Source organism: Excalfactoria chinensis, chromosome 2 (assembly GCF_039878825.1).
Source record: "Excalfactoria chinensis isolate bCotChi1 chromosome 2, bCotChi1.hap2, whole genome shotgun sequence".
NCBI classification, from domain to species: Eukaryota; Metazoa; Chordata; class Aves; order Galliformes; family Phasianidae; genus Excalfactoria; species Excalfactoria chinensis.
Genome location: NC_092826.1, coordinates 117,973,202 through 117,996,920, shown reverse-complemented (window position 1 = coordinate 117,996,920; position 23,719 = coordinate 117,973,202). Strand labels below are relative to the sequence as shown.

Below are 23,719 nucleotides of genomic sequence, written 5' to 3'. Positions count from 1 at the left end.
TTCTTTCTGTTAATAATAATAAAATCTTATTTTCTTAAGAGAAAAACAGCTGTACCTTCTCTGTGCATGTTTACATATTTTACTCCAAAAATTTATGTCCAGTGATCTTGTGGTTATTTTAACCACAGACTAGATGATTGAACTAGCGCTAAGAACTTGGGTTACAAATCTCTTGCACAGATAAATGTATGTGAAAAGGAGGGAGGGGTTTTAGTAGATTCTATACTGGGGGAGTCTAAGAATTTGTTGTTGTTGTTAGCAGGCCTTGAAACATTGCCACGTGGAGAGAAATTTGTTTCTATGTGAACTTCAATTTCATTTCAAAACCAGCACGTTATCTACAGGTTTTCCTAAGCTGTTCTACTTTGCGTGTACTTTTACTGATGCTTTTTGCCATTTTTGCATGCCAGCATTGTGTGGCTTTATGGCAGCATCCTATTCCAATGCATATATAGGGCATCCAGTGAAACTGGAAGGAAGGCATGTAGCTGTGGACTCAGTCATCACAAAACACATACAGATATGAGCAGGTCTTAGTGTTTCCCTCTGAAAAGTCACCTGAGCTTCTATTCATAATCAGGGTTAGTTGAACTTGTTACAAGGTTTGTTCTTATTCCTTCCAGGAAGTATATCTAGGTTTTCTGTATAAAACCTACTCTGTCTTCTTCCCACTTATAACTCCTTGAATGCTGATTTCAAAGGTAAAGGAGACACTGAACAAATTTGAGATATGTACATGCAGCTATATCTTGAAATAATAAAAAGTCCTTTCTTTCCTCTGTACTAAACTATTATTGCTTACGTGTTGCACCAATACCAAATGGGAATTTAAAAGCCAAATTTGGGGCAGTGAACTTCTCAATGAGTGGAGTGGAAGAACGTGTGCCTTTAGGAAATGCTTCACGTGAGACAATAGTGTAGGCTGAGCTCACTGAATTAATGTTCTGTGGACTGCAGTCAGATCACTGTCCTACTGTCCTGAATTCACTGCTGTTGGCACAGAACAGAGACGACTGCACTGTTCTCCCTGTGTTGAGCAGTTTTCGTTCTTGGGCAGATGCTTTGATTTCAGATGGTCTCTCCTCTGCTGTTTGAATTTTCCTGGCCATTTTCCATAGCATTTGTTTTGCACTTCTTTAACCATTCCTGTAGCATACCTGCGCAGGTCAGGGTGTAGTGCTTTTATGTTGCACTATCACCTGGATGCAGCGCTATGTCTCTGCACAGACATCAGTGCCTCGTCTGAAACATCTCTGCTATGAGGGCAGATAGAGTTGGAGTTGTTCAGTCTAGAAAAGAGATCCAGAAAGATGTTATTGCTTTTGAGAAAAAACAAGGAAATACTTTTTACCTATAGTGACAGGACAAGGGGCAGTGGTTTTAAACTATAAAAGGAGTGTATTTAGGCTGGACGGAAGAAAGAAATTATTCTCTATGAGGGAGATAAGACACTTTAACAGGCTGCCCAGAGAAGCTGTGGACACCCCATCTCCTGAAGTCCTCCAGGCCTGGATGGAAAGGGCTTTAGGCATCATGGTCTTGTGAGAAATGTTCCTTCAGAATGCCCTTAAGAAGACAAGAAATGAGATTTCAACTTAAAGCTTGGCAAAGAAGTGACTTAAGAGCAGGATTTGGGGCCCGGTGTTTAGTAGGTGTTGCTCTTGAGGTGTGAACAAGCTGCCTTTCACATCCAGTGAATGCAGACAAATATAAAACCCATCTTTGGAGTGACATGAGCTTGGCCAAAGTTTGATGTTTAGAAGTTAATGTTTGGAGCATTAGGAGGCTGAGCATTTTGAATTTCTTATTTTAAGCCAGGGAACTGAGCATTGGAAGGATATTCATTATACAGTGTTTGTGTATTACAATAATGGTCCATCCAAAATGAAAGAACATGAAGTTGTGCTCTTTAACCTAGAAGTGCATTTGATTTTTTTTCTTCTAAAAGTGAAGGAGTAAATCAGTTACCAAACAACCTCCTCTGTGTTGAGCAGTGAATACTTGCATCATGAGTGCAGTCTTTCACATAATTTTCCTGTGATCATCACTAATAGTGAGAGAGATGGTTCGTGTCCCCACCCTCCAGCACAGCTGGTGTTCCACTTTTCCTCACGAGAAGCCTAAATTTGAGTGGTTGGATGATGGAAGTGAGAAGCAGTATGGAATATTCCTGCTTGTAAAGATTTTGCATGAGTTCCACTAAAAAGAAAAGTTCTGGGGATTATATTACTCAGGTTTTTCTGTTATTAAAGCACATGTGTCTTCTTAGCTTCACACTGTCTTGTAAGGCAGATTTTTAATATTACAGTATTTCCCTGTGTCAAAAGCATGTCAAAATATAACTCAGTGTCATGGCAGTATTATATAATATAAATGATTTCCTTAATGCTTAGGACTGGCTACTTAGAAACAGACATAGCAGTCAGAAGGAATAGTCCTTATGGCACAGAAATAAAGATAAATAAAATATCGTAAGGTAAATACAACCAGCATCCTATGAGTGTGAACTGTCATTTTATGGAGAGGACTTGTGCACATTTTATTAGAGATAATAAGAGAAGTATTTTCAGTTTTGCAATATAATGCTAGCAGTGGCTTAGTCTTTCATTATTCTGGCTTCATGGAACTGCCTTTGCAGAGTACAGATTTAAAATATAGGTCAGCATTAAAGAATTTTGCAGTAAGGAGAAAATGCTGTTTATCCTTTGAATGGGCCCTTTATTTTAGTATCTATAAGGAGAATTGCTCTCTCCTCCAAATCCTTTCTCCCCAGGACGAATCAGCAGGCACATTGTGACTTATTTGAAAGTTAGGAGGCTGAAAAGCTTTACAAGTCTCATTGTAATCCCCTATAAAATATATGCAGGATTGAAGCGTAGATTTGGAGTTGTTGGTAGCTTTTCAGCACATATGAGAGAAGGATGAGACGATTAGATTACTCACAAAGTGTTAATCCTGCAGAAATGGAAGGTGTAAACAAAAAAATCCCGACTCTTGTGTTTCCAGCGGATTAACTGGTGGAAAGAGAGCAGCACCTCTTCTTTCATTGTTTGAGGTCTATCATCACCCTCCCAAAGTTCACGTACTGAAAATGTTATAGTTGTAAATAGCTTGCCTCTAAAATTGTCTCCGCTACAATGCACTGTTGTAGATGCTAACGAGGCAACAATGCACTGCCTCAACTCACTAAGAAAACGTTGTTAGCTTTCTGCTATTATGAAAGCAGTTTTGGTCAGACCCAGTAAAACAGTAAAAGTGGGGTGAAAGAACATGGTCTTCATTCACAGAATCACAGAATGCCCCAGGTTGGAAGGGACCTCAAGGGATCATGAAGCTCCAAACCCCCTGCCAGGCAGGGCCACCAACCTCCCCATTTACTGGACCAGGTTGCCCATGGTCCCATCCATTCATTCAGATATTCTTGGTTATACTGGCTGCCAAGCCCTGCCCAGGACCTGGTCAGGCATCATCACTGATTCCTTGGTAGCACTGTTGCAGGAGTTCAGAAGTCCTCTGTGTCACAGGCAGACCCACTGCTCCTGCTCAGCCAACAGTGCTTCATCAGATCTTTAGGTTGACACCTCTCAGTCTGTAAGGACATCTTTTAGAATCAAGATTGAGTTTACTCCTTGTCAAATGCAAGTGGTATTTGTGTCAGGTGGAGCTAATTTATCCCCTTGGGATATTACTGTGCTGATAGATTGTAAAGGTCTGATGCTTTTATATTATCTGTAAACATCTTTCCTACACCTAATTGCATACAGAAGAAACATGCTTCTGTTCCATTTGTGCATTTCCTCAGTTGTTACCATCATTTGAGCAAGTAATGCAACTTTGAGACTTCACAGCTTGAATGCAGCATGCTTCATCATTTTTAATTTCCCCCTGATGGTATTGGCTATTAGACACTTTCCAGTGGCAACAGAGGAGTAGACTGCATCATGGTGTTCTGCTTTATATGCATCGGGTACTCCTTTTTAAGTGTACTGACACTCAAAAAATCAGAGGCTGACTGGAAGCACTTAGCTAAAGGCCCCTCCTCAGCATTCTGGGTCACTACTGAGTATCTGTCGCAGGTCAGTGCTGAGTAAGAACTACACTGTTAGTGTGGATAAGGGTGAGAGTGTATTTCCGTGTGAAATGGTGCTTGTTGGATTTCCATGTGGTTCTCACTTTATAAACAGAAGTTCGGAGTCTCTGAAGGAAAAGGCTAATCGTTATAGTGAGGTTGTGTTTTGGTTTGGTTTTCAGCTAGTGCCCCGGATTTAATAAATAGAATTAAACCATCTGAATTTCTTCAAGTCTGGAAGCAGTGAGAGTTCAGCACTACTGGTAGCATCATTTTGGGATGGGTTCGCATAGGTGCTCAGGGACATGATTTAGCAGAGCGTTGTTAAGAGTCCGGTTACTAAAAATGAACTGCTGTGGCAATATGCAAAGGAACAGATGGACTCAAACATGGAAGAGAACATGCAGTGTAAGTTCATGTTCACTGGCTCAAACTTATTTCTCCTTCCTGCATGCCTTTGGGTAAGTCAGCTTTATTTTATAGAGAGACCGTAGGGTGCATCCCTCCTCCTGTAGGAAATGTATGGGTCTGCTGTGGTTTTGCCATAGAAATCTGTGGTAGTGTTGCATGGGAATGTGGCATAGATGCTCCATCACCAGCAAGTGAAGGAACAGAGGTGAACTGAGAACCCTCAGCCCAGTAGAAAAAGATACAGAGCTTTTCTTGTAGCTTTCTGAAAGTTTGTGAGCTCTGGGGACAAATCCAGTGGGATGGATTATTGATGGTGGTGATGGCTATTGTTGGAAGTAACACCAAAGTGCACTTGAGAGTACATAGCCAAGAAAGGTTGCCTGCATGCTGCTCTTTATTAGTTCTGCTTTGAGGTTCTGTAAGTAAAGTAGATTTTGCCAGCTCCAAACAGGAACAGTGATGCAGTTTTAGGAAAAATTTTGTGGTGTACAACTGGAATAATCTTGTATTATCTGTAACTCCTTGGAAATAAAGGCTGTTTTTAAAGCCTTCCTGTACTGTTCCAAGTCATGTTTATAACCTGCTGTAGTGTTGGAATTATAATGTAATGGGGAAGAACAACTAATAGCAGCAAAACCAAAACCAAACTTTGATTAAATGATGAGCAGGTATTTGCTCACTAGTTGCCATTCACTTTTTGCCTTAGTATAACAGATAAATGCAGGGTACAAGCTGTGAAGAAGTAGTAAGAAATTAGTATCTTTACGCTCTGACACCAAAAAGATCCCTTTTTATGTAAGAAAATAGTAAACTGTCTGGTTTTGTTTGTTGCAGAACAATTCCGAATATGTTGTTTACTTTTTGTTTTAGGCTCTTAAGGACCCAGTCTCTGGATTGGTACTATAATAATGTGAAGAGCCGCTTCAAGTGTTTTGGAAGTGCCAAAGTCCTGAAGAATTTATACAAGAAGCATAGACTGGAGAGTGGAGTTTGTCCAGATGTAATAGGTAAGAGCAGCTTTCCTTTGTTATTACCTTACCTGCTTCAACACAAAAACTGAAACAATGAAAATTCTGAGAATCTTTTTCCTAAAAGATTCTGTAATGTTGTATCTTTTCAGAAATAGCATATTAGAGAGAACAAAGAGGCAAAGTGCATGGAGAGCCATCCTAATCATTTAAAGAATGATTAATCATAGTTATGCCACCGGTGATCTTAATTATGATATTTCTGCTTAAAAAAGGATTGTGATCTTCAGTCTGTGAAGCAAATTGCAGTTTGCATTCGAGTTTGTGTCCCAACTTTTATCGCAGTTCTTAGTAACCAATGAGTGAGAGGAAAAGTCTGCATTCAGCATTTGGCCTGAGAACATTTCTATGGCGCTTGAAGCAACATTTGGTTAGCATGGGGTACATTCTGTATGTCTAAGTTGACCAAAACTCCATTTGTACTTAAGGTCTTCAACTTTTTCTGAAATTATATGGGATGGCAAATGGCCTCTCTAGTCCCAAGTGAAAATTCCAGTTGTTTCTTGTGAATGTTGCTGTAAAATCTTTTAGGGAGCAGTGACCAATGCATTAATTTCTGCTTTATTAGCCTTTTTGCTGTACCGGCATCAGTTTGTCTTTGTAGAAAAGATTCTGTAATTGCTGAGAGCAAATACGTGTAAAGGCAAGAATACATCAGTCGGGATGGAAGTAGGGCTTAAAACTGAGGGGAGGGATCCTTCAGAACTTTTCTGTGATATACTCTCTTTTCTTAGGCCACATTGAGTTTGTCCCTGAGTGGGATAGTGAACAGTTCAGTGACAAGATGGAATGCCATGTGCTCTACCTATGAGTCTTTTCTGAGGAAGGTCTTTGAGTCTAAATGTCATGGCTGACTTTCCTCCACGTGACTGTTAGATAAACCTTTTGTTCCACTCAAAGATAAATACTAGCACAGATATCAAGGTTTTGTCTTATTTATACAGCATTGCCCTTTAAAGTAGAATCTATTCCAACCCCCTGTCATATTAAAAGCAAATTCCGAGTGCTTAACTTTCGCCATGTAAGTTTTAGATTCTAGTAGCTTCTTCCTCTCTCTCTTTTACTGTACAAATAATTTTTGAGGATTTTCTTTTTTTTTTTTAAAAAAAAAAGGAGTCATATTTTGTGCAAAAATTGCTGCAATTGTGTTTTATATAAATAGGTAAGAGGAATTTTCCAGTTATCCCTCTTTGTGTGGTGCCACTGTACCTCAAGAGAATAATCCTAGTCTAACAGTGCCTCTGCTGTGAATGGGTATTTCTTATACTAACGTGTGGTGCTGTCTTTTTTGAGCAGAAGGAGGTTGTTTTGAAGGAAGCTTTGAAAATGATGGAAGCATTTGTGGCAGTGATTCTACATTCTACAGGCAGACAGAAGGTACATTGCTAAAGACTCGTTTGATTCAAACACAGTCCTTACACTTTGAATTAATGGACAAACTGCAGAGAGTGCTGAGGAGTCCTGTTCACACATCCAACCATATTCTAGCTAGAACACTTAGAAATACACTAAAAAATCCTTTGTGTTCATATGTGCCATGCTGAGATTTCATGCTTCAGTATTCAGGATATTACACGCTTATTCTGGCATGATTTTCTTAATGCTCAGTATTTGCTGCTTCTCTCATACTTCTTTTCCTATGTTCATGTTTTTTTCATTTTTTTTTTCTTATATCCTCTTAGTGCTTATAGGAAGCTTACGGATTTTCCCCCTATGATTTCATTCTTAGTTACTGGGTTCTAAGATAAGCAGCAGAGAAATACCATGTTTTATGGTATTTAATATTTGAATTTAAGAAGTTACATGGAAGTTGATAAAAAAAAAATTGCCCTCTCTCTCTCTTAAGGTGTTTATTTTGCTATGCACAATTATGAGTTGAGGAAATAAATTTAGTCATGAGCAAAATAGGACTTGAAGATTTATCTGGAACATGGGTCTAAATTTTGCATTCTGTCATGTGAAACATAAATGACAAAGATGACAATTTCGATTTATTCTTCACCTAGGACACAGCATGATGGATACCCTTGCTGTGGCCTTGCGTGTTGCTGAGGAAGCAGTGGAAGAAGCTATTTCTAAGGCAGAGACCTACAGTGACAGCCTGGTAACATCTTCTAATACAGTTTGTTAATTTGAACAGAACTATTATATTATTTTAATTTGAATAGTGCTACTAAAAGAAGTAGATATAAAAGAAACCGTGAAAAAAGAGTAGTGACTCATGTAAAACCTACAGGGTTGAGTACGAGTTTTATGAACTTGTATTCAAGATGTGTGTTGCGTTTCAGGAGGTGACGTGTGATGTAAGTACCTGCAACCTCTTCCCACAGTGTCGATAGGACATATTGCCCATTTTCTGATCTGTACAATTTATGTGGGAAGTCTACAGGTATTTACTGACAACTACAGATATCTATTTTCATGCAGGACAAGCAGAACGAGGCTTGTTACTTGCAAGAACACAAGGAGGATCTCATAGAAGAGCTGGCCACAACCATTGTGCAGAAGGTATGGCAAGCATTTTTTACCCTTGCTTATTCAATAGCCAAAACATGATACTTTAATCTTGTGAGCTTGGGCTCTAGCAGAAAAGAGGATGACATCAGTGTAGGAAGTACACAGTAAATGACAATTTGCAACCTCAGTTATCACAGTGAAAGCTTAACCAACTATTTCTGACAGAGACATTAATGTACAAATAAGATGTGTTTAGTGCCTACACTGATGGCCTACACACTCAGAGCTGAGAGGCACAATCCCTTTGGTCTGTGAGATACTAACAGGAAAGAAGAGAACCCTACTTGCTCAAACTTAAAATCTGTATTTTCCAAAAGGCACAAAATTTTCCCCTTTAAAGGAACAGGAACTTGACTATTACAACTGTACTGACCTCTGCATCTGCAAAACATAGAATCATTACAAGACGAATATTAGCAGTTATATTAGAGAGACACAAAAAATTACAGAACTTGTTGTCTGATTTGTTTGGCTTTCTTTCTGGGAAGTTTTGTCTTCTACCTGCAAAGCAGCAGGTGACACTGATACTGTACCAAAATGGAGGGCTAGTTTGGAACAAATACCCCTTGAGATTGCTTGGACAGTCTGGAGCAAGGCAAGACAAACATGAACAAACTGATTGTGAGCTTTAGCAATTAAAGAATTAGCCACAATGGAGGGTCAGTCTTCCTCCATGTGAGCTAACCTTATTACCACATATGTATGTGGGATGCAGCAATATGTGAATGACTAGAACAGGAACATATGTTTACAGGGCTGTCAAGAAAAGCAAGAAGAGCAGCAGCTCCATGGAAAATAGTCTTCCTTATTTTTTAATAGGGATCTTAGAAGATCAAATCTCCTTTGATAGTCCAGGGCCCATATTAGTTAAACTTGAATTGCTACCACTTTTGTCAAAAGCTGCCTAGCAAGATCTTTGATAGGATAATATTCTGTAGATATTTTAAACTGGAGTTGGGAAATGCATGGAAATGAAGCACAGCAGGAAATAATCTGTCAGTGTAGAGGGAAGGTAGTTTATCTGATCTTCTCTCTCAAGACAGTCAAGATTTGCAAGAACAAAATAGTGTCTAGACACCTAAAACCTCTTTGTTTTAAGTAGAAATGTTCCTAGATGTCAGAGGAGCCTTTGAAATTCCCCTCATGTCTACTACTTTATGTGTCTTTGCATATGTTCTTACTTGAGAAAATACCTGACGTTAGATGCTGCTGATGCTTAAAGTGTTAGGGTAGGAACAGATTTCCACATTTATTTAATTCACTTCTGATGTTCCTCTAGGCATTGATTATGATTTATTGTACCAAAGCTTGTGTGCTTGCATGCAGTGTGACTTCGGATGAGAAGTGTGCATGCAGCTTGTCACAGTCATCCTTGCATGAGCTAGGAAAAAAAAGCAAAGAGAAACTATTCTTTCTAGACAGTTCATCTCTTTTTTCTTTTGCCCCCTCCTTCCATATCCTGCCCTCCCACCCCACTCCCCAAACCTTACAGATTATAAAGAAGCAGAAAGGCAAAACTGAGCAGGCTGAGGCTGACTTTGAATGGCCGCCATCAAGGAGCAGTGGTCTGGCATCCGTTGCTGTTTCGGATCAGAGCATGCTGACCTTTCCTGGGAGTCGCAGAGGGTCATACACGTTATGGGTGAGTGACTAAGAGAAAATATTGATGCTTTCTACTGCACGAAGCTGCAGTATTGAAATCCTGGATGAGTATGCTTCCTGCCTGGTATGATGCACATAGACTTACAAAGAACAAGCACTAAATCTGTGTGTTGACAGGCACATCACTCAGTTTATACTTTTCATAGGACATCGTGGGTTAGGGAAGTACATCACAGACATTGTACTGCATTGGTGAGTGCATTAGGGAAAACTGAGTTCATCCCAAAAGTGGTCTTGCTGCTTGATTTGAATGCTAACAAGATACCATGCCTCAATGTTTATTCCTTAAACATTTTTATGTTCACTTAGGTTTTATTTGGATTTTTGCTGAATGTTATGCCTTCTACCATGCTAGATTTCTATAAATTTTATTTAGTTCCTTAGCCATCTTAAGGAAAACAGTCACTATCAGCAAAAAGATAAAAAATGATAAAATAAAAGAAAAACAACTTTGCAGCGCCATTTATGTCTTACACTAAAGAGTATTTCCTCATCCTCTCTCTTATTTCTCACCACAATGCATTTAGTTCCTGCTTATAAAGCTGGAGAAAATCTGACAAGCTGCATTAGTAACATTTTAAGAAGAACTGCAAGGGAAAAGAAGTGAAAATAAGTCATAGGTTTGAATAGGTTGTTTCACTACTGGAGAGTGAAGACAGTGACAGATGAGTTCCAGTGAATTTTGATAGAGTGGTTTAAGCTGCTGCTTCTGAATATCCTGCTGCTGTGCTCATGCATGCTGCTCCCCCACAGCAGAGCCTTATCTCCAGCTTAGTTTGCCAGCTTATGCTGCCAGTGGAAATAGCTTTACTCCTGAATATAAGACTGTGGACCAGAATTGCTGAGATATGAACGAGAGTATCCCCCCATCTACTTCCGAATTGGAGGAGCAGTGCCTTTAAGTTGCTGCTGTTTACCGAGCTATCACAAATTAGAGTGGGCATGTTTAAGCACTTTGCTCTGCAGCTCCTAGGCAACTTGCTTGTAGTACATAGGAGCCAGGAGAGGGAGAGTTGATTTTGTCTTTGACACAACCCAGTTTTCTTTCTGAAGTTGAAGGTCAAGGCCCAGGGGCCCACGCTTGCCAAATTCCCAGTTATTACATCAGAAGCCTGTTACTGTTTTGAGTTTGGAGAGTTAAGCTTGAACCCAGTACATCTTGAAATTATTTTCTGAAATAACAAGCTTGAATCCCAAATTCTCACCAGGCAGAGCTTCTCATTTAGTTTGAAAAATAGGAGATTTCCTGAATGTAGTCTTCCACAAGTAGACTCGTGGAAATACATCATGCTAAGATGAAAACAGCTGCAATTAACAGCAATTGCCATCAGGCAATACTAGAGTTCCAGGCGTGGTCAGTGGTTTATAAGAACTTTCTGTCTCTTAACAGGTTCTTTCTCCATATTCATCATGTTTCGGTTTGTCTTCCTGTAGTGCATTAAGCAGTGCTTTTTCCCCTTCCAGTGCCCCTTCCATGAATTCAGTTTCTGCGTTTTGCTTTGCTGGGATCACTTTATTGTTTGCTTTTGTCTTTAAAGTACCGGGTGTCTATTTTTGACTTGTTTTAAATAGAATCATAGAATCTCTCAAGCTGGAAGGAACCCATAAGGATCGAGTCCAATTCCACACAGGATCACCTAAAAATCAGACCATATGTCTGAAAATATTGTCCAGACCCTTCTTGAACCCTGCCAAGCTCAGTGCTCTGCCCACTGCTCTGGGGCAGCCCGTTCCATGCCCATTGCCCTCTGGTGCAGCCCCTGCCCCCCAGCTGCCCCTCCCCTGGCACAGCTCCATGCCGTTCCCTCGGGCCCTGTCGCTGTCACACAGAGCAGAGCTCAGCGCTGCCCCTCCACTCCCTGTGAGGAGCTGCAGCTGCCATCAGGCCTCCCCTCAGCTCCTCTGCTCTGTGCTGGCCCTCAAGCTGCTCCTCATATGCCTCCAGACCCTTCACCATTCTGCAGAGAGTTTTCTTAGTGTAACAAGACACCCTTGGAAAGCTAGCACAGCTCCAGTAGGTAGTAAAGACACACTTATGTTAGCTTACCGGGATAACAGAAATACAGTCACATTCAGTCTAGCAAAGGGTCTGCTGGAAAGTTTACTGGAAGACAACTTGTGCAGAGCAAGTTAAGAGCTGTTACTACTTGCCTGATACTCAGCAGCAACAGTAGAACAACCCCAAATGCTTTTACCTGAGCTTGCTTTCCATTCAATATTGCTTTCATCCACCTATAACTGCTAATGTCAGGGAAAGCCTGGATTTGAGAGCAGTTGGCAGTTAGATCCAATGACCAGATGTACATTCCATGCAGAGTTCCTTACACCCTGTTTCCCTATAGGGATTGCTGAAGTAGAGCTTGGTCTGCTTAAGACTTCGTTACAAAGCAAAGAAACAACTTAGTCCTTGAAGGAAGGAGAAGCAAGATAGATTAAACGTAAGGGGAGAAGAAATTATTAACAGAAATATAAATATGTAGATGGAAGGGAAGTAACAATCTCAAACATTAAGGCAATCAGAATTTCATACATTTGAACTGGAGATTTATCTTAAAGCAGATATTCGTATTTATCTTCTATGTAGAACTTAACACATGTGGCTTAGCTAGCATAATAAAGCTAACAACACTGTTAGTTAAGGCAGTTGCATGCCATAACACTGGCCATTAGAAACCTGTATTTGTTACTGCATTGCTCTCTATTACCAGAAGCTTGCTAACAGCTTGGGGGAAGCTGCAGTGATCCCAAATATAATAGTGTGGCTACACTTGCCAAGCAGTTTTTTTCTAATCACACCTACATACATGGAGCTCATCCACATCATCCAGAAAATTCCAGTGGGCATCCAAAATCACTATCTTTGAAATGACCATTACGTGTGTTTGGTTATCTCTTTGTAGACTTGCACTGTGGAAGCCAATGGATAGGCTGCATGAGACCTGCTTGATTAGAGGGAAATCCACTGATCTCCTTCATAATGAGCCCTGAGATATGATTATCTCCCTGAGATATATTATTGATAGTTTAATTGCAGGATTGTGGTATGACAGTAGCTAAAAATACTGTTTTTTCCTTTTTTACCTCTTTGATTTCTTCAAGATCCCTTGTCTGTCCTACAAATGTATATATATTTTAACACAGCTGACTATTTTATTTCTCCATCTCATAAAAAGAGATAGATGGCACCATCTGTTTCTCATTATCAAGCTGAGGCTGTACAGTGCTGGGATAGGAGGAGCCTAATGCGATGGATGGGTGATTCCATGCTCCTGCAGTCCTTACTGCTCCATACAGTCACTGCCAGTGAGAGCAAACGACCAGTTGGCATATTGCATCCCATTTAAACACTGATGGAGTGCAGGCATCCTGGTGTTCTTTAAGTGCTGTATTAGCAGTCTTCACTTTACAGCTAAAAGATTGCATATATAAACAGAAGTTCATCCATCATTTATAGTATTTAAAGCAGCTAGGGATATAGGGAAGGGGTGGATTTCATTAAATACACATTATGATGCCCCTCAGGGGAAGTGGAAATTTACTGGTTAAGCTAATTGTAAGGTCTGCAGTATACCATGAGTTATGGTTTTTTTTCTTTTGTGTTCTTTGAGTGCTTTAAAGCCTGAGGTTCAACACTTCTTTGGAAATCCCTGCAGATTTTGCAGGTGTTCTGTCCCTTTGTAGGTTTGTCCCGAACAAATATTTGAAGAACACCTTTTCAAGGAGGAGCTGTTTAACAGTCATGTGGTGCAGCAGGAGAGCCACTGCAGATGCGGGAGGTGTAATGCTATAGGACTATGCCAGTACCAGTTCTTACCTCTGTCAGGTTCTTACCTTCGTGTCAGAAAAAAATGTGTCTCATTAGTATAACTTGTCATAGATGGAGCTTTCAGCTTTTATGCATCAGCTGGGATCAGAAAGTTGCACAGAGTATGTTGCCTGGACCTACTTCCAATAAGGCATGCATGCTTTTATGCTGGATCCTGGTGGGTTATTTACTATCTTGCTTCTTTGCAAGAGAAGCCAGCTTCTCTACACAACCTCTCGCAGAATGGGAAAGAGCAATAAACTCTGAACTGGAAAAGCCCTTAGTACGATAGAAATAATGGGTCTTTTTAAATTCACATCCATTTTGAGCAGATCCAACTTCCTCAAAGTATTTTGTAGGCTACAAATCCTGCCACCATCTGCTGGCTTTTCAAGTGTAACATTGAAGTCTGGTTGGAAAACTGATCAGGGTCTAGCTGACCATTTGACACTTCATGCATTTCATGCATAGTAATCTAGTTGATTTCCTCCCTTCTGCTGCAGTAGAAGGATAGACTACTGCTGCTTTTGCAATACTGTCCCACCAGTCATTATCATCTTTTAAGGCTGCAGATAACTGAATAATCACTGCAAAGCTCAACATGGCAGCTCTGTCCTTTTGACGTTGTATAGTATGAATTTGTTGGAGATGCAGCTCTAGCAGAAGATTACTCATTCTTGGCTGTGTAGTACTCTTTGTGCACTTGACAAACATCCAAAAAGGCAGCTTTGGATGCTAGATATATGATCAAGCCCATGCAGGCCTAAATTCAGCTGAATTGCTTTTACTGCCAGACAGCCAGGATAGGCTTTAATGCATGAAAGGAAATAGGAGAGGGGATAGAGAAAGATGGTTGTTCCGCAGTGTTATTTTCTGAAGAACGTTGATCATATGCGGTTCTTTCAGCTTTGTTTTGTTTTAAAGATGTTCTCCTTACACACTGGTATCACAAAGCCTTAACATCTGATTTAAAATTTGTGGTGCTCAGAGAGAGAGAGGCGGCTCGACACTTACTTTTTATTTGAAATTGGTGTGTGTTATCACAGAGAGAAGCAAACAAACACAGAATGCTAAAGATTTCTCTGCTGAGGAGCTGTTTGAGTCAGACATGCAGTCATCTTCTGTGATGGGGGAGTGCTCTTCTGAGCACAACTTCACAGACAAGGGTCAGAATGGTACATGAAAGGTTGAGTGGGTGTAAATCTGTAACAGTTGATGTACTGGAAACCTCTATGGACTTGCTCAAATACATCCATGCTATTGATTGAACTAGCTCTTCTACGCTACGTAGAATGTTTATACTCATCTGATGAAACCAGTATTTAAATATTCCTTACTACTAGCTTAAAATCCTTGACATTAAAAGCAATAGCATTTTCAGTTTGGGGGCTTTGTTATTGTTTGGGGGAAAAAAGAGTCTGTTAAGCACTGTGGATTATACTTCTGTGTGGTGCAGTGTAGAGCTCTTTGCGTGCTCAGCTTCAGTGGGCTTGTTGGGGAATAAACTCCTGTTGCCCTCCATTGCAATCTCCAGATCCTCAGGGTCAGATAACCCAAACTGAACCAAAACAAATGTACACCCAAACATGGCTCTATGTGTTCTTTCACAGCTGCACAGTTCGTACTGCAGATGGACTGAGCATTCCTTTGAACTTCCTTTAAAGGACCAGAGGTGTTGAGGGGAATGACTGTCTCAGCAGCCAGTGGTAGGATGGCAAACCCACCTGAAGAGCAGCCAGACTGCATCTGTGGCACTAGCAAGGAAGTCATCTTGGGCAGCCCTGCAGGAATGGATGCCCTGAGGCTTTGGCAGGAGAGGGAGCAGTTCTCTATGTTTTTTTCCAGTCTGTTGTTTGAGAATTTGCCCCAGTAGCTGGGCCACATGCTGCTGCTCAAGGTGGTGTTTCAGGATGGGTTGATACCCTAATCAGGATGTGGAGCAAGGTATGTAGGATGGAATTTTCCTTCAGTTGAGTGAGAAAATCTCCCTTTCATCTGCCTGTTCTTGCCCCTTTTCAGAAGCCCTAGGGTTGCTAACAGATCCTTTGCCACATACAAGATTAACTAAGGAACAGATGCTTGAAACCCTTGGTATTTCACACCCACTGCTAAATGTCTGGACTGCATACATTTGAGCAGAGGGAAAAATCACTTCCAGGGATAAATATGTTGTGGCAGAGTGGCACTGTTCTCAGGCTCATCTCGTCTCCTTCCTGGGGTGTGGGAGTTTTCATACCAAAAGATGCATTATCTGTTGATGTTTAGGGACTGCTACAGTGCTTGTTCAGGTGGGTGGGACCTGCTGGTTCTATCTGTGCACTGATTGTATTTATAGAGCGCAGATGAAAAGCGAGTGAGGATTTTTTTGTTGCTAACAGGCCTAGCTGTAAAATTTGCAGGCTCGGAGAGAGGTATCTAAGTCATCTGTGTTTGTGCTGGCAATTTGAGGCTTCATCACTGAATAAACAAGGTGGTCTTCAAAGCTTAACCCAGCAGCTGCACCCAGGTCCCAGCCCAGAGGTGAGGTTCCAGTGCCTGCAGGGGTTCCTGCCATGGAGGCTCTGCAGCTGCCTTACACTTGTGGCACCGTAGGTTTAAGAGAGTCATTTATCCATTCCAGATAAGTGCAGATAAATTAGAGTTTTGCTACTTAAAATAAACAAAAGAAATAGGGTAAAGTGGAAGAGAACTGAGGGGAAAAACATGCATGATCCAGAATATCCTCTGTAGGCTTCAATTAGTTGCTTTTGGGTCCTATTTTGTAATACTACTCTGGCTTCTGTTTAGAAGCAGGAGGAATTACCCATTAATTACACCATTTCATCTTTTGAGAAAGAATGTAGAGCAAAATTTGCATATTCTCCCTCTAAATAGTATGTGTACATACATGACAGATATTCAAGGTAAACAATCCATAGTTTATTAACTTTAGATTCAATATTTGCAAGTGTGTTTTTGTAAAAAAAAAAAAAGTTCTTTCTTAAGGTAACTTATTCTGGTTTTAGTTATTTGGTGTTCCAAAGCATGACCTGTAAATTCTTACAGATGTTCAGGTGATGGAATGTTTATGTAATAATAGACTTTGCATGTGATTAGTTTTTATCCTATCCTTCTTTAATCTTCAGAAATCATATTGCCTATACAAGACTATACATAGAAAGCAGATTGCTTTTAGTGATAACCAAGAACAAGATGAAGTTTTTGGGGCGGAGTGGCTGGAGGACTGTGTGGAGGAAATGGACCTGGGGGTACTGATTGATGCATGACTGAACATGAGCCGACAGTGTGCCCGGGTGGCCAAGAAGGCCAATGGCATCCTGGCTTGCATCAAGAATGGTGTGGTGAGCAGGACTAAGGAAGTCATCCTGCCCCTGTACTCGGCATTGGTGAGGCCTCACCTCGAGTACTGTGTCCAGTTTTGGGCACCTCAGCACAAGAAAGATATGGAGGTACTGGAGCAGGTCCAGAGAAGGGCAACGAGGCTCGTGAAGGGCTTGGAGAATCAGCCCTATGAGGAGAGGCTAAGGAAGCTGGGGCTGTTTAGTCTGAGGAAGAGGAGGCTGAGGGGAGACCTTATTGCCGTCTTCCAGTACCTGAAGGGTTCTTACAGTGAGAGTGGGGCAGGTCTCTTCTCACTAGTGACAAGTGACAGGACGAGGGGAAATGGCCTCAAGTTGCGCCAGGGCAAGTTTAGGTTGGATATTAGGAAGAACTTCTTTACAGAAAGGGTGGTTAGGTACTGGAATGGGCTCCCCAAGGAGGTGGTTGAATCACCATCCCTGGATGTGTTTAAGAGCCGTTTGGATGTGGTACTCAGGGATATGATTTAGCAGAGGTTTTTTAAGAGATAGGCTACTGGTTAGGCTGTGGTTGGACTTGATGATCTTCAAGGTCTTTTCCAACCTGGGTAATTCTATGATTCTATGATTCTATGAAGGCTAAGTTTTCTTCATTAAGTCTTTATAGTTATGCAGAAGAAAGTGCCTGAATAGGTGGGGGAAAGAAAGTAATAAAGTGTTTGGGATTTCTTTTTGAAACAGACATCGCAGAGCAGATGCCAATAGGTAGGATTTGGTGGGCACTCATCTAACTGAAGCGTTGGGAATGCTGTAACTGTATTTTGTGTGCTGTGATGTACTGCACAGCAATTCAATATGCAGCATGGACCTCAGAGGGAGCAGCATGTACAGGGAACACAGCAAGTGACCTGTATGGTTGCAATGCCATCTGCTGATGTATAAGTTTATTGCAGAAGCTAACAGTTGCAGTACTTCAATGTCTGACTGCAAACAGGATAGTGTAATTCGCACTTGACTGACAGGTTATCACTCTCTGACAAAACAGAACCTCTGGTTAGAAAAGGTGCCAGTAGCTTTAGCTGGTCAAGAAGAGCCCTCTTGACCTCTTCTGTCTTTATAAAACAAAGCTCCTACACTTCTCTCCCCTTTTGAAAGTCTTTAGACTGTTGTATTATTTGAATTCTTGTGGCAAATGCACTGGGTTGGTATGTCATTGTGAGATCTAATTGCTGTTCAAGTTTGTAGGCAGTAGGTTAAGATGCAGGGCCATGACTCCTTCATTCAGTCAACACATGCTCCTTTTTCCAATGCCAACTGACTGTCAGTGCAGCTGGCCTTCCCTCAGTCTCCCCTCTGCCTCTACACACAGCTGTACAGAGTACCAGGTAAGCTTCCAGTCCTGCTCCCTCACATGGCAGTGCAATCAGCCGGCACATATGCAGGCTGGTAGGCCACACAGAACCCTCTTAGCTGTACAGCTGCTGAGTTACCTGTGCCAGCTGGTTGATCTGCCAACTGAGGTTAGAGCTTTTGCTGTGTCACCTTAAATGCCTGACTTTCTAGTTTGTCTCTACTTTTAATCCCAAAAGAAACAAAAGGAGGTTGTGAATCATTTTCTCATCAAATACAGTCACCAGTCAGAACAGTAATTAATTAGTGATGGATTTACAGGCAGTGCTTGCTTTTGTGCATTGAAAAAAAGGGGCATATCTATGCCACTGTAGACTGATGTGTTCTCATGCCAGGGTGTACTTCTTTGTATTCCTGCAACAGGCTTGGGTATTGGCACTCCTTTTTTTGTAGTGATCAGGACTACCTGTGGTTGTACCAGTCATGCTCCTAGGGGAGAATATTTACACTTGTACTCCACCCATACATATCTGAATATAACAATACCACTACGCGTTCTTCCAACCTTAACTGAAACTGGCTTTCAGAGCAAGAAATGGCCCAGTCCCTTCATTTACAACTTAATTGGAGCTGATTAGGGCACTGCCATTTCCTGGTCTGTCCAGATAAGACAACCAAACAGCTGTAAAAGTAGCTATGAAGTGTGCTAGTTCAACAGCCCCTACAGAAGCATCATTTCACCCTTTTACAATGTGAATGCAGAGGTGCAGTCAAGCCGTCCTTCTCTCCTTCAACCCCCTGTGACATTGAATCATCTTCAGTGAGAAGAGGTAGCAGAGCAATCTAAGACAGATTTCATGAAAAATTTAAATGAGGAGTAGAAAAAAGGACAAGGATGGCCTCAAGCCAAGCTTTGGAGGCTTCTTGGTTGTTTTTTCTTTCCTGTATTTAGAGGAACTTTCCTGAGAATTAGCAGTAGATTCAGCGTATTACTGGTTTTGTGCTGTCCATAGAAAGCTGACAGAGGCTGTAGGCAGCTTCCCTCAGGCCTGACCCAAAGGCTTCAGTACACAACTTAAAATAATCAAATTATCTTCAGTAAGACATTTCCAATGTGTTTGTGGTCCTGGGCTGCTACAGCACATTGAACAGCATGATTCCCTGTCTTTCAGTGCCGTTTGTCAATCAAGCTCTTAAGATAGCCCTCTCCTCTTTAAAATCATTTGTGGTATAGCATATAATTCAGTCTGTCTGAAGGATGTATCTACCTAACTGTGTATATGCACTCGAGTTGGCTTTAGGTTGCACAGGGGGTATTGCTTGCAGCAGTGCTGCAGAGGAAGAGGTCTTCAGAGGTCTGCAGAGGATTTGCTGGGCTCCTTCCCTGAGATTTGCAACCCATGCCAGATTTTGTGTCATCACAGTGAAGCTGTTAGCAGATCTCAAGTTAGCTGAGAGCTAAGTGCAAACACTGCCATTGCCGTGATGCAACCTTACTGGGATGTTTATGAAATGGTGAGTAGGCAGGTGAGAAGCTGCCATTTAAACAAAACACTAGTTGAAGCTGTCAAACCTACAGATTATACATAAATAAGGAAAAGCATGTTGCTTTCATTATCTAAGCCCAGGTTATCATTAAGCAAACTGCTTAAGTTTTCCTGATTATTTTTTTTCTCCTCCTTATGATTCAGTTCTTTTAGTAATAAGGGAAAATAGAGACTGTAGGATACTACTTCTGGGTTCCTCAGCATCTCTTGTCCCTTTGTCTGCCGCGTTCTCCTTAAAGGAATATTCTTAGTACTGGGCAAATGGAGACAGTCACAACCACATGCCATTCTCAAGATGGGGCAGCTTTAACACAAAAAATCTCAGAGTATGTGGCAGACATGAACTGGTCCGAAATAACTGCAAAAATGTAAAGTTTTGCAGTTAATGGGAAGATTTACAGTTAATGAAATCTTCTGGCACGGTCCCACAGGGCACACACAGGAGCGTTTCAGATGGGAGGAGGCACAGCCACAATAGCCATGTAAGCATTGCTCCCACAGCAGTGAGGACTCCCAGTAGTGTTTATGCTTACTTGGGAATTGAAGGGACTTGGAAGTATCTCAAAGACAAGTTATCCTTTTCCTCATCTACTGCAAGTGCAAAGCAGAGCTCTGATGAAGGAAGACCCTTTCCCCTCAGTCACAGTCAGGGCTCATTAGCCAATCACAGCCATGTGTTACCACATTTGGGCTTGAAATGTGACCTTACTGCAAAAAGATAGGTGTGCAATTGTTGGTTTTGTTGATTGCACGAAACTGCCCAGCGTATTGTGTGATATGTGTGTCCTAGCAAACAAAAGAACTTGGCATTAACATCGGTTGAGTTGCAGATTTATTTCTGGGGAACAGGCTGTTTGTTTGCATTTTCTTTTTAATTTTTAACTTCTGAATGTTGTTACAGCAGATGGCCTGTTGAGCCAACAATAGATCATCATGTCTCACCACAATAGGATCTCTTTCTGGCTAGCTTGAATTGGAACTGGTAGATATCAGAGCTCACCAAGCACATTCAGAACAGTTATACCTTAATTGCTTCTTTCCATCTGGCCTCTGGTAGTACAAACAGCTCCCCGCCTTCTTGCATAACATCAGACAGACACAGGGGTAAGCAACCTAGCACTGAAACAATTCTTTTGAACGCATTAAATTCCTTTTCTGGATGCTCACAGGCCCCACACTTCCACAGGCAACAGAATGTTCATGCTAATTACAGAGGAGTCTGATAATTAAATGTTTCTATTATTAAATTATGCTCTTTGATTTTTATTCTCACAGAGGTCTCAATCAGCATTCTCCCTGGCTAGTGAAGATGCACCCAGCAAAGGACTCGACCCTGCATCGTCTGTGACTGAGGCTCTTTGGAGGCAGCAGAAAGAACAGTTCAAGAAACAGAAGGAACGCAAGCTCTCTGCATTACCCAGCTGGAAAAGTGTGGACAGGCTAAATGAAACAAGTAAATATTTCTAGTACGAATATGATTCTTTTTTTTTTTTTTTTTGGTTTTCAGTCCTGCTGTTATCTGTAATAGGGATTAGGTTCACACGCAGTGCACATTGCCAGTAAGCACACGAAGTCAGGATCCACAACCAAGGTCTCTGTTTTGATTCTTCACAGAATCAGGTGCTGTGTGGTCCTTTGCAAAGCAAGCACATCCCCGACTAGAAGGATGGTCACTAACATTTCCCTTGACAGTTTCTAATTGGCTGTTCTCTTTCATCTTTACTAGAGAAGCATATTATGGAGCTAGAAGGTTTCCTCTGTCTAGGGAGGGGTAGCTGCTGTCTCATGTCCATCTTTTTCCGCTGTTGGTGGATATGATTTTTAACGTGTTAATAAGCCTTAATGAGCCTAAAGGTCACTTACAGGGCACTTCCTCTTTTGTTGATATCAGCACATTAGCACATGCTTGACATACTTGTGGTCAAGTTGTTTACCTTGTCACTTGTTTTTCACTTTTATCATGTACATAGAATTGCAGAGGTTGAAAGGGACCTCTAGGGTTCACAGAGTTCTACCCCCTGCTAAAGCAGGATCCTTACAGTAGGCTGCACAGTGGAATAAATAAGACATAAAGCAAAGGTCTCATCTAGGAAATTTCTGCTGGCATCTGTGCTTGCAGAGGTGTCTATGTCTGTATGTCTGTTTGGTAATCATAGAATCATAGAATTACTCAGGTTGGAAAAGACCTTGAAGATCATCAAGTCCAACTGCAGCCTAACCAGTAGCCTATCTCTTAAAAAACAACCACGAAACAACACCACAACAACAAACCTCTGCTAAATCATATCCCTGAGTACCACATCCAAATGGCTCTTAAACACATCCAGGGATGGTGATTCAACCACCTCCTTGGGGAGCCCATTCCAGTACCTAAACACCCTTTCTGTAAAGAAGTTCCTTCTAATATCCAACCTAAACTTGCCCTGGCGCAACTTGAGGCCATTTCCCCTCATCCTGTCACATGTCACTAGTGAGAAGAGACCTGCCCCACTCTCACTGTAAGAACCTTTCAGGTACTGGAAGACGGCAAATGCTGAGTGTGTCATGATTGCATTGGACTGTATTATTGCTTATCCTACCATTGTTTTTTTTCCAATAACAGATTCAAAATCTGGGCCTTTCGGAAGTTGATTTTGGAGTATTACAAAGCATTAGGCATCCAATTTGGATGTGTTTCGAACCTTTTAAGATACAGGAGCCTAAGTGCTCTGTTGTTTTTTTTTCCTAGTTATTTGTGCTTCAGTGAAAGGAGTTTGCAGATGTCTGTAGCCTCCCTTCTACTGCACAAGTTAATGTTTGTGAGGCTACATAGTGAACCAAACAGTGAAATGATGCAAGTTTGAATTTCCTTCCATCACATTTATTTTCTACCCTGATGAATTCACCTGTGCAGCCCTGCAGGTTTGATGAAGCTGTATGGGTGAGAACTTCACAGACAAGCAGTTCCCCTAGACTGAATGCCCTCTCTCTCTGTGTGCATCAGATATGAATGTGAATGTGGTAAAAGAAAAGTGGAGCAGCATCATAAATTAGCCCCGTTACTAAGCCAGCACCATGGATTAGAGTACAGTTAAGTACAGTCTGTCACTGAAGAATGTGGCTTCTGCTGTTGGGGCACCAGTTTCCTCTGCCTCTCTTGTTCTGGCCTTATTTTTTGTGAGGCCATGTCAGGTAACTGCTGCACAAAAGAGCAGGTTCGTTTTCATCCTCACAGGCACACTAATGATCATGTTGGCACAACTGGAGATACTGAATTGCTCATTTTAGCAGCAGCTCTGGCTCCAAGGGACACAGCAGCAGAGCTGACCTACCTCTTGCTGTTATTCCTCCAGGATACAGGAGCTGCTCATTCCTAAGCCTTCTCTTGAGGCAGCTGTAGAGCTGCTGCATCTGATCCCCGCAGCAATCCCTGATGGGACTTCCCATCAATTCCATTTGTGTTTCTGTAATGCCAATTGAGTGGTATTAGAGAACCTGGGAGGCTGAAAATTAGACAGCATGAATAGTGTCCTCTACCTGAAAATTGAGTGGTAATAAAGTAGTATTAAAATGTGACTTAGTAACTAAGTACCTTTATTTGTGAACTGTTCCTTTAGTACCCTGTCAGAAATGTTGTTTTCCTGGGCATTTTAGTTGGAAGCCTATTTTCAGTAAAGCAGTTGATTATGTACTTAAATTTAAGAACCCACTTCGATCCCATTGAATTCAACTGTTCAGCAATTTAGTACTTAACAGTTGCTTAACCAGAGCAGAATGGCAAATTGACCCAATTTCTTTTCAGGTACTCTATTTAGAAGATTTGCTCTGTTTCTTTCATCTAAGAGCCATATCTGTGATGAAACCGAGCTGCCTGTAGAGCTTATATTAAACAGCTGAATGTGCTAATATGTGTAAATAAGATCTTACGCATAAGTAGTAAATAGCTTGTATTAGGCTGCAGAAAAAGCAGGAAATCTTAGCCAAGAGTTTAAAGTGGCAACATTAGTGGGCTTTTGTAGTCATGTAGCCAAAAAGCAGTTCACAATTCATTT

At 41.3% G+C, this 23,719-nt stretch overlaps 1 protein-coding gene across 5 annotated transcripts in view; it reads left to right on the top strand.

Moving 5' to 3' along the window:
- Positions 1 to 23,719, top strand: part of MYRIP (myosin VIIA and Rab interacting protein) — a 220,453-nt gene that overhangs the window by 170,568 nt on the left and 26,166 nt on the right. For all 5 annotated transcript variants that reach the window (XM_072329293.1, XM_072329294.1, XM_072329295.1 and 2 more), the window contains 6 exons: positions 5,351 to 5,487; positions 6,805 to 6,885; positions 7,515 to 7,612; positions 7,936 to 8,016; positions 9,518 to 9,667; positions 20,964 to 21,141. In XM_072329293.1, the coding sequence (XP_072185394.1) occupies positions 5,351 to 5,487; positions 6,805 to 6,885; positions 7,515 to 7,612; positions 7,936 to 8,016; positions 9,518 to 9,667; positions 20,964 to 21,141 (725 nt within the window). The remainder of the gene's footprint in view (positions 1 to 5,350; positions 5,488 to 6,804; positions 6,886 to 7,514; positions 7,613 to 7,935; positions 8,017 to 9,517; positions 9,668 to 20,963; positions 21,142 to 23,719) is intronic.